General features: G+C 28.6%; 1 protein-coding gene across 4 annotated transcripts in view; it reads left to right on the top strand.

Annotated features, from left to right (window-relative positions):
• The window catches only part of LOC129983915 (intermembrane lipid transfer protein VPS13A-like), a 419,638-nt gene that overhangs the window by 219,890 nt on the left and 183,643 nt on the right, over window positions 1-16,105 (top strand). For all 4 annotated transcript variants that reach the window (XM_056093621.1, XM_056093622.1, XM_056093619.1 and 1 more), the window contains exon 6: window positions 12,844-12,902. In XM_056093621.1, the coding sequence (XP_055949596.1) occupies window positions 12,844-12,902 (59 nt within the window). The remainder of the gene's footprint in view (window positions 1-12,843; window positions 12,903-16,105) is intronic.

Raw genomic sequence — 16,105 nt, 5'->3', positions numbered from 1 at the left:
GACATTCTTTAATTTTTCGCATGCATGTAAGCGTAATACGCGATGACTTCAGGAGAAATCGATCTGCCTGGTCGTTCAAACACAAGTCAATTCGATAAAACGTAAAGGACTAGATTAATAAAATTTGATACGCATGTGTAGTATCTGAAATGTAGATTCTTATCGAATTTAAAAGCAAATTTGGAAAAGGATTGAACGTCTGACATTCTTTAATTTTTCGCATGCATGTAAGCGTAATACGCGATGACTTCAGGAGAAATCGATCTGCCTGGTCGTTCAAACACAAGTCAATTCGATAAAACGTAAAGGACTAGATTAATAAAATTTGATACGCATGTGTAGTATCTGAAATGTAGATTCTTATCGAATTTAAAAGCAAATTTGGAAAAGGATTGAACGTCTGACATTCTTTAATTTTTCGCATGCATGTAAGCGTAATACGCGATGACTAAAATAGATGGCATTCAATATATGATCTTATGATTAAAATTGTAGTTCCATATCAAATTTTGGTAAAATTTTGGCATGAAAGAATATGTTAAAATACATTCGCGCGATAGATTAAAAATGCTAGATTCTCGCCAAAGATTAATATTTCATAAATATTAATCGCCAATTCCATGCAAAGCATTTGAGGCCTTATACATGGTCCTTAATTTTATGGAAGACTGAGGGACAGTACCCTTATTAGAGAGTATGCAACAAAATTTTGCGGAACATCCCCAGTGGTTACAATTTCGATAGCAAATCAATAGTTTAAAAATTTTTAAAATTATATATTGTTAATTTAATGTATGCCTTCATAATGTTGTCGTGGATAAATAAATAATTTTGCCGTAGATAAATAATAAGTAATGTTATCGTGGATAAATAAATAATGTTGCGTAGATAAATAATAAGTGATGTTGTCGTGGATAAATAATAAGTCGTTGTCGTAATGTTGTCGTGGATAAATAATAAGTCGTTGTCGTAATGTTGCCTGGAGAATAATAAGTAATGTTGTCGTGGATAATAATAAGTAATGTTGTTGTGGATAAATAATAAATCGTTGTCGTAATGTTGCCGTGGATAATAATAAGTAATGATGTCGTTAATAAATAATAAATCTTTGTTGTAATGTTGCCGTGGATAAATAACAAAAAAATGTTGCCATGGGTAAATAATAAGTCGTTGTCGTGGATAATAACATACACGAAAATGCATTGGCAATAAATAAAGAATTATATTACATTTAAAAAAAAACGAAACATGTTAAATAAGAGTGGGTGAAACCGCTTGATCCAGACTTATCAAAAAGCTATAATTTCTTGATTTCCTGTTAAATGCAGAATGGATTATTTCACAAATTGAAAATAAATATTAAAACCATCATTTTCCCCAAAAAGAATTGTGGACTACTTTTACAATTGCATGTTGTTTGTAAATACATGCGTCATCAGTGAGAGTGAACAAGGTACATCAATAAACTCGCTGATACATCCAGAGATATATCAGATAGCAGCACATCCGTGACAAACCCATAATCCTCAAACACTACATTAAAATGAAAGGGAGAGAATGACACCATACAAAAGAGGGGGGGCGGGTCAGTTATGTATTGTATAATAAAGCGCATTGTAGACTGACTGATAAATGGGTTATCACTACCGGATCTGTGGCATTGTTCCTTTCAAAAAACTTCTATGGCATGCCGTGTTTTTGGATTAATAGTAACCACAGGCTATGAATTCAATTTCAGTATGTAAACTAGGTAATAACACATATATTAATCTGAATCGGCGAATAATTTCGACCATTTTGCTTTGTGCAATTGTATTTTTTTCTCCGTTTGAAATAGTTGGAGAAAGACGTACGTGCGCGTTTGTGATTATTAACTTTGCAGTGAAATGTAGATTGATATATTTTTCTGCGCCAACTTGTCGAAAAGAATGTTAGAGTTGTTTTGTTCTTTTAAAGTGATAGTAAAGTGTTATAGATATTTTCGTTTACAATGGATTGTCACCATTTTAATTTAACACTAAATGCACCGACACATATTGGTAAATTAAAATTGCCATTGGAAAGTGATCATTCTATAGGTCGCATTAGGTTTAGTTATAATTAAATTAGATTAAGATATAGAAAATATTGTAATTATCAGGTGAATCGATTTCGAGATTTGGACCCATAGATCATTTGATCCCATTTTAAATTTTTTGAATATGATAAAGCCCCTTTTGAAAATATATTAGTCTGTTCTTCTGTATATGAACAGATAATAAAATACATGCAAAATTTTTAAAACTTGGTATTGGTTTTTCCTCTAAAATTATAAATATCTTCTAAATTCTGGAAGAAATCTGTCCACGGGAAGTTTGTCTGTCTATCCGCCCGTCTGAAATACAATACAATTGCTGAAAACCACAACACAATAGAACAATAAAATTTAGCATATTATTTCGTCATCAAATTGATAAATGTGCGTCAGAAAAATGAATCAAACCCTTTATTGGATTGACCATCTCTTGATTTGCCTAACGATCTTTATGAGGTCACTAAAAATCCAAAACGCAGGGAGCTAGATAAACGAAATTTGAGATGCGATCTTGACAATTTAAATAATAGATTTGTATCAAAATTTGTATCTGATCTTGGCATTTAAATAATAGATCCGTATCAAACTTTAGACCTGACATTGACATTTAAATGGTAAATCTGCATCAAAATTTGAATCTGATCGTGACATTTAAATAGTAGTTGTTTATCAAAATTTGAACCTGATCTTGACTTTTTAATAATAGATCTGTATTAAAATTTGGACCTGATCTTGACATTTAAATAGTAGATCTTCATCAAAATTTGAACATGATCTTTACATTTTAATAATATATCTGTATCAAAATTTGGACCTGATCTTGACATTTAAATAGTAGATCTGCATCAAAATTTGAACCTCATCTTGACATTTTAATAAGAGATCTGCATCAAAATTTGAATCTGATCTTGATATTTTAATAATAGATCTGTATCAAAATTTGAACCTGATCTTGACATTTTAATAATAGATCTGTATCAAAATTTGTACCTGATCTTTCAATGGAAAGAAGTTCAAAATTCTTACTCATATCTCTCCTCTATACCATGAAAACATAAAATGAGACATATTTTATAAATATACAGTAAAATCGAGAAGAGAATAGTTTACTCATTTTTAATACCTATTATTATTTCCAATTTTATTTCATATACTTTTGGATTTTATTCAAGGATATCAAACGAAATTCAAATTGGAGTTTGGACATATAATTTCTTATTTAAACTAGCAGGATTTTCGACATGCATCATCTTCCTGAAATTAGATAGCTTCTTAAAATTAGTTCAGTATACGCTATTAAATATTTGTTAAACAATCAAACATACCAAGAAAAGTTCTCAATTTTAAATTCCATATTAATCTAAACCCGATATGTTTCAGAATTAAAAAAAAATACATCAGAGCTAATTAAATACAATTTGATGAGCACAAATTCCAAAGCTTCTAAAGAAATTCACTGAGCAAATGCATCATTATATTTATTAATTAATATGCGTCTTCTAGTTTGGCAGTTTTTGTTGTTAAAGATTCCATTAATGATATGCGATAATGATTCTATAATCAATGTCAACAATTTTTTCTACTTAAAATTCCAAGAATATTATAAATTAGAGATTCCCAAAACAAGATGACAATTTTTGTTGCTAAAGTTTCCATAAAACTAAAACATATTTAAACCAGAATGCCAATAGATTCGGAACATCTGTTTATTTCTTCTATACCTCGCGCAATTCAATTGGATTTTTTTTTAAAAAAATATTCGAAGTTGTGGAGTTTTTTCATTATAACTTCCGTAAATGTTACAGTGCGAGACGGATTTTATATCACCTTAAAATTCAAAACATTATCTTTTCAATTAAACTTATTTTTCAACATATAAATCTTTTTCTATAGTTAATAAATTAAAATAAATATTTTAAACATAATAACAAACATACAAAGATACGCAAGAAGTATGAAAACAACATCAACAACAACAAAAAAAAAAAAAAAAAAAACACCAGTGTTATAGATAAAAGTTGCTATTAAAATCACAAATGTTCTTCTTTTTTTACATTCAAAATTATCGGCATTAATTAATATAAAAATAATAAAATATACAAAATAGTGAAATTTAACGTCTGTACTTATATAGAAACCATTACTGACTAAGTAAACTTTAGGAAAGCAAGCGATATATTTATTTAATTCTTGGAAGAATCTGTAAAACATTAAAATTTATATTTCAAATACTATTATTATGATAACAAGTGAAAAATAATTTCAGTTTAGAAATTAGACTACATTGTTAAAAGACTAGAGATAGCAGAATATATGCTATTTTTGACGAATTTTAATGGAACTGACAGAAGAAAGAGAAATGCTTGTTAAAATGGACAAAACGGCACGAGGCTTTTAAAATAGTTTGAATATGAATTATATATCTATAAAGAACTGAAATTTACAAATATTTTGCTGCAAAAGCCATTAAGACCAAGTTACGTAAAACGTTTACTTAAAAAATACCAGTATGCTTTAATTCCAATGAATCAGCTGGTTACCGAAAACGGCCAGTTAGAAATATGGCAGAGTTCTTTACATATAATTACTTAAACAATATTACATTTTTAATACTAAATATTCCATAAGTAGTTTGCAATAAAGATTTTTATGAAGAACCTGGCAGTTTATTTTGTCAGATTCTATAAATAGTATCCACTAAAAATTTCATAAACAATATGAAATCTTTTGTTATCAATCTTTTCATTTAGAAACACACACACACACACAATTTCAATTAAAAGTGCCAAAACACACAACAGCTGTTATTTCACCAATTTCCGCGTTAATCTAAATCCCATGAATTTTGAAAGAACTGATTCTTTTATTATTTGCTCTGAAATTTAATCAATACGATCCAATAAGCCCAGTTCCCATATATCGTCTGAAGTTCCATATATTTCAACCATATATTATGAAGTTCCCATATATCTCAACCAAAAAGTTTCCATATATCGTCTGAAGTTCCATATATCTCATTCAAAAAGTTGCGATATATCGTTTGATATTCCATATATCTAAATCAAAAAGTTTCCATATATTATCTGAAATTCCTTATATCTCAATCAAAATTTCCTATATATCATCTGAAGTTCCATATATCTCAATCATATATCACGAAACCTAATCATGAAGTTCCATATAGCTCAATCAAAAAGTTCCCATATATCGTCTGAAGTTCCATGTATCTCAATCATATAACATGAAGTCCCCAACCTCAATCATATATTATGAAGTTCCCATATATCTGAATCAAAAAGTTCCCATGTATCGTCTGAAGATCCATATATCCGAATCAAAAAGTTCCCATATATCGTCTGAAATTCCATTTATCTCAATCATGTATCATGAAGTTCCCATATATCTCAATCAAAAATGCCGAAACGTATACAAAATCTGATATTCCTCCAATTTCCGCGTTAATCTAAATCCCATGCATTTCGAAAGAAACTGTTTCTTTTATTATTTACACTGAAACTTAATCAATACGATCCAATCAGCCCAGTTCTCATATATCGTCTGAAGCAGGTGGTAGGAACAAATGAGACGTTGACAGATGGTTACACTTATTATTCAGTCTGCGTTTTTGTTTTCTTTGAAAAAGTCGATTCATTCTGCATGGCTGATGGTGTCTTACTAATGATGACAAATTATTAATTGAAGTATCTATGCTGTGATATACTCGTAATTAACTGAAGTCTTCTAGAAACCCAGCGCCGATAGGAATGAACTCATAAGAAATTCAGATGTTGTTGGATCACCCATTAGAATAAACTGTTAAGGAATTCAGATGTTGCAGAATCATAAGTTATTTAGATCGTTGTTGATTATTTTAATTGCAGTTATTCTTTAGACATGATGAATCGTTTTATAGAAAAATCTTAATTGAAATTTAATTATTTAAAGCACTGCATAATTAATTTGCCATAAGAATTTATTCCACTAATAACTAAAAAAACATTTATGTGATGTTTTATTTGATAGTTTAAATGTAATTTCTCAAAGTTTTCCCTTTCGATTATATGTGGTTTTCTGCTTGCAGCAAATTTCTTTTTATATTTGAATGCCGAATGTGCAGTATTTGAATGCATTAATTAATTATGAATGATATGCTTTATTTGCTAGTATATGCAAGCGTTGAACGTAATTATTTAAAATTATTTCTGATAGCATTTCACATTTTTTTCATTAATATTTTTACTCTTTTTGAATAATCAATTAAAAATAATTAGTAACTACGTTTTTAACTTACCCAAAGAAAGTTTTTAAGAAATATTAAATGCAGATTTTTGAATATTTAATTCTTAAGAAAAATGCCAACCCAAAATTTATTTTTTTAAATGATTGTTTTCCTGCATGTCACCATTTTTATTCGTGAAAAAAATTGAAAAAAAAAATGCGAATAAAAAATTTAAAAAAAGCATGAAATTTTGCATAGCGATATATTATTAGAATATCCACGAAGTTAAAAAACGTTACACTAACCAGTCAGTGTGCGTAGTCTCGGATTTAAAATTGTCAATAAAAGTAAGTTAAAACATGAATAAAATGATAATATGGATAAGACCAAATTTTTATTAATTTGAATCATTGATCTTAATGGAGGGGTTTTCAGATGATTGATTTGTATTGTCAATTATAAATAGTTCAGAAAATAGAAGATCCCAATGGATGTATTTAATTCTTATTAGTTCATAAAACTGCTTATTTCTGGATTAATGTGCCATGGTGGTAGAATTTTAGGATTTTTAATTCATTAGTCGATTTTCTTCCTTCTTCATGTATCTAAAGGGTGTCCAAAAATTAACTCAAGATTTGAATTTTCCACTATTCGTGCAGTGAAGTGTTGGCAACTCTATTATAAATACAATTTGACAATAGTTTAGGGTTAATAAAAATAGAGCGTTACACGATAGAACAATGTGTTAACGCAGGATTTGAATTAAATAAAAAACATTTTCTAATTGCTATATTTTTATTGAATCGTAAAGTAAACAGGATGGGGTTATGTATGGAATAAGGCATAGAGTAAATCGCTCCCACGGCTTCAATGGCACGCACTCTTTTGTAGATATTTTCCATAACCATTTTGCATAAATGTGGTTGAATTTCACTGATGCAGCGTTGAATTTCCCCCTTCAATGCACGCCTGCTTGTGGGCTTGTTGGCATAGACCTTTGACTTCAAATATTCTCTTAAAAATATATTCAATGGTATTAAATCATACGATTTAGGGAGTTAATTTTCAAATTTTCGAACTGTGGCCTCCAGAACTTTCATTATATTCGAAATTCTGTTAAACAGTGAAAACACGTTGTTCTATCGTGTAACTTTCTATTTTTACTAACTCTAAATTATCATCAGTCAAATGCTTTTTTAATAAGGTTGCCAACACTTTAATGCACGAATGGTGGCAAATTCAATCTTACGTTAATTTTGGGCATCCAGATTAGAATTTTATTTTCAAAATTTGGTGGTCGTGGAATCAAGGCTCAATATCATTCCACTTTTCGTTTATTTGGGCTTGATGCATGCTAAATCTACTATCATATCTAATGCCTCTGGTATAATTTAGTTTAATTTCGTTGTACATCCTTCACTTAGAAGAATTATCAGAGCTCTTTCGGGAAAAACCTCAAAATTTTGTCATTATTGTATGTTTATCAATATATCGAAATATGAAATATATATCTTTGGTGTCAATCCTTTATTTTCTCTATATTTTTCGTGAAACTACGATTTTTGGAGGTCTTTTCTGATGGCCGATTCACACCGAAATTCGACAAAAATCTATAGATGTAGTTACAAGATAATATACCGAATTTCATTGATTTAAGTCATTGTTTTTATGAATTATTGCATTTGCATGAATGAAAAAGTGAAGTCAAACATTTGAATTATTTGGTTCAAAATTTGATATCAGTCTATATTTTAGATGCTAAATCTGTGGATCAAATTTTATTTACCTAGGCTTTTGCGTTCTGTATTTATCGAGTTCACTTGTACTCGAACAGGCAGACAGACTGATTTTCCAAGAATGAATTTCATTCAAATTTTCATCGAAGTCTATTTAGCTTGTTTTAATTATATGTACCAAATTTATGTCGTCTAGCTCAAAGCGTTTTAAGTTCGAACAGAGAGAATTTTGAAACGTGGAAATTCATCAAAATCTCGAATTCGAATCTTCTGACGATTACAATATTGGTACTTGTCGGCTTTAACGGTGACCAAAAGGTATCAAGAAAAAATTTCGCCAAATTATAAAAATATACTTTAATACTTATATATAATATGGGCGTATAAATATAGATCAAATCACTATCTGCCAGTTGAAACCGCTATATTGGCGAAATTTTTTCTAGACGCGTTTTGATCGCTGTTACAACCGATAAGTACCCTTTATACTTCATTTGCGAGAAATTAAAAATTGATTGGTTTTGCTGACCATTAGAAAAAATTGACTCATTATACAAGAAAAATATTTTTTTTGTTTGTTTTTGTGTGATGAAGCGGTCGAAAATGATGTTTTTGAACGTGAAGCAAGAGTCTCACGCTAGTACTTAAATGAAAATAATGAAGCATACCGAATGAAATGTACGTAATTCAAAATATAAACATGTCTAATCTTTTGCTTATTCACCATTGCATTCTGTTGGCAATTATGTTAAGAACAAAATAATACAGTATGAAACTGTTCAGATTACCTATTTTTTGTACAATATACATTTTTATATATTTTGAAAAAGAAATAGAGGTAATTATTCGAAGGAAAAGTAGCGTTTTTAAAGAAATAGATTATATATTATCCGGGGAAGAAGATATCCAATTTCAGTGCACTATGGAAAAAATAAGTGCTCAAAATCAGCGATTCGTGAATAAATATCTGAGCAGATAGAGATAATGCATTAATAATATTTTTTTTAAAAAAACCTGTAATAAATAAGTAACCAAATTGCTAATTTTTTCAATAGAGGATGCTTTATCAGTTATTAAATATTTATATAAATCATCGCTGAGATACGTACAAAAATTTTGTGACTTTATGTGATTCATATGATTTGAACAAATGTATGACTAATAAAACACACTTTCTTCATGTGGCTATAAACATATAAATTTATCCTAAAATTTGTGTGGTACTTTGGAAGGATTAGGTGTCGTCTAACCATGGTTCAAAGTTCCGACGTACAACCTAAAATAACCCTCATGCTACTTCAAAATTGGATGTAAATAAAACCAAACTAAAATTGTGTATAAATTCTGAATATTGATGGAAAATATCAACATTTTGTTAGTTTTTATAATGTGTTAAATGATTTATTACAATAATCGACGCTTTTGGCTATTATTTTTCCATAAGAATGTGGTCCATCTATGAAACAAAATATTACATCTCCGAATATTAATAAATAAAATGACAGCGTCTAACGATCCATATCGGTTATAAATTTGCATAATCACTTTGTCTACGATCTCTGGATACATATATCAAATTCAAAAGAAATGTTTACTTGATAATATATAAAAGAAAAGTATATTCAAAACTGTCATCATTTATTTCATTAATCAGCCTATCCGAAAACTGAAACTTGAGACTGAAATATCCATTCAGTGTTATTTTCTCGGTTATGTAATAAGGAGAGATTTCAAGAAAGAAAATCGTTTGCCAAGGAAATACCAAGGTGATTGACTTCCTTATTTGTTATGAAATGCGATTTATTGATTCTCATGAAAAAAAAGAAGTAAAGTATTTGAATAAGGAAACTTTCTTTAATTCGGCACCTCTGCATCATTAATCTGATAGTGGTATTAATCCTCATTTCAAGGAAAAATTGATTTAATTCGTTAAGTAACTTATACAACGCTTCGAGAGATGTTTTTTTCCTTATTAATTAATAACCTTTTTTATTTTACATTATCGCATATAAAAATGCAAAAAAGAAGAAAAAAACAACACTTTCGAATTCAAGATGTTTGGCGAATTTTCATGTTTTAGATTTTGTTGAGACCGGATAAAAAATTAATGGATTTATTTTTATAGCTTTATGTAACTTTTAATAACTTTTATATAACTTTTTATTATAACTTTTATATAACTTTCTATTATAACTTTTTATTATAACTTTTATATAACTTTCTATTATAACTTTTTATTATAACTTTTATATAACTTTCTATTATAACTTTTTATTATAACTTTTATATAACTTTCTATTATAACTTTTTATTATAACTTTTATATAACTTTCTATTATAACTTTTTATTTATTTATTTTTATTAACTTTTTTTATTATTCAGTAACTTCTATTTATTTTTTATATAACTTTATGTAACTTTCAAATATTTTTTTATTATTTAATAACTTTTATTTTTTTTATATAACCTTATATAATTTTTAAATATTTTAAATTTTTTTATATTTTTATTAACTTTTGGAAGTATGTCTATCTATGTAACATTAACTCATAACCGGAACAAGTTGGATATAGAATCGGCAACCTTCCTTTCGCAAAGAACGATTTTTATAATTGTATTTACTAAAAGAATATCAACTTCAATTATGGAATGTTTTTGAAAATTGTTTTTGAAACTTGTTTTTAGTAGATAAAATAAATACTTTTTTTTCTAAAATGTATATAATAATATAACGTTTCAATTTAATTATTCATTATCAGTTTTAAATAATAACATAAAGTATAATTATTAAAGTAAAAAAATAAGAGATTTTAAACTTTCTTTCATTTAAATTTCTTTTTCTTCCATCAAACAGCATGTTGGAATTTTAAATGTTTAATTAATAACTGCTTTTGCAATCAGCTTTTGGCAATAAGAACAAATATTCACCTAGAATATTGGTTTTATTTACTTTCAATCTTGAGGGAATTATAACATGATGTTCATGATTCTGAATGTTCAAATGTTCATGATTAAAATTGAAATCGATATCAAAGCCGTGATATTTTAATAGCTTTACATATATTTTCTTCATCCTACTTGAGTCAAGTTTATGAAATTACATTACTATTAAAACTTTATCTGTTTGTTTTATCTATATTCTAACTTTCGTTGTACTGGAACTTAACTTTTTTATTCCTCATATAAACTAAACAAATATTAAATGGAATCTCTATTCCTTAGCTTACAACAATATAAGAAAATCACTCTATTAAATATTTGACGGAACAAATGAATTAGTTTTAATTTCGGTTCAATAATCGAATCTGTTTTTAAAAATAATACAAAAAAAAAATATTTTTAAATGAAAGTTTTGAAAATGTTAAAATGGTTTAAAATTATTTTTACGCTTTAATATTTAAGACAGTTATGGTACGATATTTTCAAAATTCAAGTTCTAGTTTAGAAGTTGAAAAGAAATCATAAATAATTACAGCATCTTTTGCATCCTGTATTGCATGGAATGTGTAATCTATAAAAATATGATAAAGATTTTTAAGCGCTGTTTCTAACCAGACTATGTCGAGAAATCTGGATATCGGATCTCTCTTAATTATTCCATATACTTTTGAAAGCTATTTAGAATTTGACGTTCATAATCCAGCTATATTTTTATAGAACAATTTAAATTAGTTATGTTGCATTATTATTGGATTAATTTTCAATAAGTCATGTTGCATTATTATTGGATTACTTTTCAATAAGTCATGTTGCATTATTATTGGATTATTTTTGAATAAGTCATGTTGCATTATTATTGGATTATTTTTGAATAAGTCATGTTGCATTATTATTGGATTATTTTTGAATAAGTCATGTTCTATTATATTATTATTGGACTTCTTTTAAATATGTTCATGTTGTATTATTATTGGATTATTTTTAAATAAATCATGTATTATTATAAGATTACATTTAAATGAATCATATTATTATAGATCTCTATTAAGATGAATCATGTTATGCTATTCAAACTTTGTTTTTAGTGAATCATGTTATAATTATTCATAACGCTGCTTGGAAATTGCTCCTGTTTCTTAGAGCCCATTCCGAAACATTGAGTCAATAAAGATTCAACATTGTACGATATTGGAGGGTTAATTAAATTTCACGATTATCCAAAACAAGTGTACTAAAAATTGTAACGCATAAAAAAATTCAAGAAATTTTTATGTAATTAAAAGATGTTTAAATTCGGGATAATCCATAAAAGAATTTGTAACTTATATTTTTATTATAACATGTAAAAACAACATTGATTTTAATCAGTAATAGATGTCATCTGGGATTTGTCGGTTGAAACAAAATATTGATTGCATTGTTTAATTGGATGTACCATAGTTAACAGCTGTGTCGAACAAACAATGCACCCTATACTTCGAAAAAATGTCAAAGAAATTCTAATCCCTTTTGATGAATTGTTTAAACGCATTGGAATTTATAAACAGAGGTAATAACTTTAGCTTAAACTATATCCTATAAAAACAAATAAGTATTAAGGTGTAACAGAAACCGAAGTGAAATTTCGATGACATCTGGTGTTTTTGTCAGCAGAGAAAAAATAGGGGGTCACATTCTTTACCGCAGTTTATCACACTTTACCTAACAAACAACGTACCCTATTCCACTTCATTGAACTAACATGGAATTTTCTTGTAAAACCCATTGTGCACAACCAATTTCACTGGCACGCAAATGACACTCTTTAAACATCTAATGAAATTTATTTTCCGCGGTGTTACCCCTCTAAATCACTCGTTTGTTTGTGTTGCAGGAGACCGGCCCAGAGGTTTCATGGAGAACCTGGTAACCACGATCGTCAACAACGTTCAGGTGAGTAGACCGTGACCACGCCGGAATCCGTGTGGGAGTGTTAGCTGACGATGTCTCTCTCGCATCCCAACTGCCCCATATCCCACCACTGCCCCCATTCTGAATGGATTGGCATCTTAATAATCCTTTTACCAAGAGGGCGGTTAATACGCCCTCTTTCTCTGGTAGGGTAGCTTCCGAGATAACCTTATGTAACGTTTTTGTCACATATCCCGTCTGGGAAGGACGTTGACCTGTTGGATTAGGTACGATCGGAAGGGTTTTCTGTAGCAGAAGCATCGACTTTGAGGAGGTTTAATCTGTTCCACGCATCTTTTGTTTGTTTCATGAATCTTTCAACTTTATATTCATGTTATTTTTTATTCATGTTTTCCAACTTTTTCCCCATTTTAAATATATTGGTTACCATTATTTCAGAACGTATAAGTAATCATTCAGGAAATGCATTAGAAAGTAATGTTTATTATTATATATATGGTATGCATTCTTCAAAAATACAATGTTATTCTGAAAAAGTAAAGGGAATGCCATTAAAAAAATCATTCAAAATACGTAATGAAAAATGAAAGCTGTATAAAACAAAATTTATGTCTTTCTTATTAAGGGAACAAAATTTTCATATAAGAAATAAGAAATCATAATTAACCTACTTGTTGCAATATGGTAGGCTTAAATGGTATTTTGAATTACATTTCATTACATTTTTTTTTTTTTTACGCAGTGGCATTTCACATTTTGGCACTTTGTTTTAAACATTCATTTGATGAATTCTTGGCCACTTCCACTAGATTGAGCAATTGAAATTGACAGAAGAGAAATTTCATGGGCAGGAATATCTTCAATTCTAAGCAAGTTCTTAGGGCATAATGTGAATTGTGATCTCTCATATACTTACTCTAAAATTCTTTCAGAAGTTTCAAATAAGTAAAAACCATCCTCTGTCACACTCATAACAACTGTTAATACATTTCTCGAATTATTTCGCCACTTTTCAGCGTCTGTATTACGTCTGTAGCTTAGGCATTCTATAGAATGCCGGATAACATATGTAATGGAGGTCAAAAATCCTCTGGCTTGCGTGATACAGAAGTTTGGAAAGAGAGGAGGAGCCTACTTCAGTGTCGTTCTTATCGTTTGATGACGGTTCAGAAACATGAGGGTCGTTCTGAAATAACCCTCATGTTAATGATTGACCAAGAGATTTTGATGAATCTCGAAATTTCAAAGCTCATTATTATTATTATTATTTTACATTTACAAGAAAAGAAATACATTTTTCTTTCTCTCTATTTGTACAAGTGTTAAATGAAAAACCGGAGGAGCTGAATGAATAATTATTCGATTCGTGGTATTTATACATAATTGTGAAATAGCTTTAAATTTCTGATGAAATTCTTCAATATGTCTACGATATTTGTACTCTGGGGCCGGCGTCCTTGCATAGTGGTAGCGTATCTTCTCCGTGATCTGGGCGTCCCGGGTTCGAATCCCGGTTCGGGCATGGTTGTTCTTCATCTGTGTTCTATCTGTGAGGTGTGTGAATGTGCCCCCCTGTAAAAAGGGTTTGTGCAAGCGAATGTGTGAGTTTCATCTTCATATAAGCTAGAAGTCAGACTTCTGCCCTCGGGTGCTCAGGGGTCTTTACCCTCAGAAGCTACTACACCCCCATTTCGTGGTATCCCACGTCATCATCATCATTTGCACTCTGGTATATTTCCTCTTTGTGTATTTTCTCGTATGCAGTATATACAGAATAGAAATATTTTGCTATCCATTTCTACAAAAGTAAATTCAGTAATATAAACATCTTTTAAAATTTTTCTTTTTGACTAAGTCATTGGTGTAGAAATTATCAACGCTTTCTACCATAATGGAATTTTAACGTAAAAGAATTGGGAGAACTGATTTGTTCATATTATCATGTAATGAAAAGTAAAGGATTATTATTATTTCAAGCAAAATGACTCTCATTGTTGAATATTTCTTTGACGCCATGATTTTTTATTAGCTAGACTTTCAATATAATTTAAATGGGCGTTGTGTTGTAACATAATTTCTTGATGCAGTTTTTAAAATAATGTTCAAAAGATGTCGCTTAAATATTTCCCTTATAGTAGTACTTATTACTTTCTTATACGTGAAATATAGAAAGCATTTTAATCACGAAAAAATAAGAAAATGTTTGACTCTGGCATTTTGATGCATCTTCATATTTTAGACCATCTTGAAACCGAGAAAGTATTTTTAAAGTACGTCTATTCATAAACGAGGTGAACCAAAAACAAATTGAGGAGTTACATATGAAATTCTACATCAATCTATTTAGTAGAGTAGATCCTATAAAAATAAAATAAAACTTTGCCTTCATCAAAAAGATTATTATTTGTCGATATTTCTGTCTATCCGTACTTATGTGACAACATTTTATTTCATAAATACAGCAAGCTAATAGAAGTAAATTTGGTATTCGACACAAAAATTTTAAATGTGTCTTAAAATAAATTACTACTTTGAAAATTTTTCAACGTAGGCATCTATCTACCTTTTTAATGAAAGGCTGATTTTTTTGTGGAAATATTTTATATATTTTTAAAAATTCAAAATTCATAATCTCTGAGTATTTTACTTCATATAAAGCCGTTTCATTTTTTTTTCTGAATTTATTACTAGGTAAGTAAGTGAATTTTATAATCTAGAGTTTAATCTATTTATTCCCTTATGCTATTTTGTCAAATTTTAATTCACAAAACCCCTCACAAATTAAAATTCAATGCATATTATTTTTTTAAAATTCTAGAAAATTTCTCTATATGTTTAATAGTTCCTGAAATATAGAATAACCGACCAATTCATTTAAAAATATTTTACAGTTGCTTTAATGCTTCATGATGAGGAATATTGAAATTTTCATTTCATTTATGAATCGAACCCCATTATTTCTTATTTCAGAAATTTGGTTATGTGGTTATTAAATTATTTGCCAAATTTTGAAGAAATCATTTGATTAAACTTCTAACCTATAATTGGTTTGCTTTATACCTCTTTTTAATATCTTCTCCTATAAATACATAATTCCTTGAATTTTTAAAACACGTTTGGCTTGTAATTGGTATAATTTTATTTTACATTATTTTTTAAAAATTTTACTTAATGCAAAAATACAAAAGTATATTTCAAGCATTTTTATAAATCCACCCTGAATT

This window comes from Argiope bruennichi, chromosome 9, assembly GCF_947563725.1.
Source record: "Argiope bruennichi chromosome 9, qqArgBrue1.1, whole genome shotgun sequence".
Lineage (NCBI taxonomy): Eukaryota > Metazoa > Arthropoda > Arachnida > Araneae > Araneidae > Argiope > Argiope bruennichi.
The sequence above is the reverse complement of the archived record's forward strand: the minus strand, read 5'-3'. Positions and strand labels throughout refer to the sequence as shown.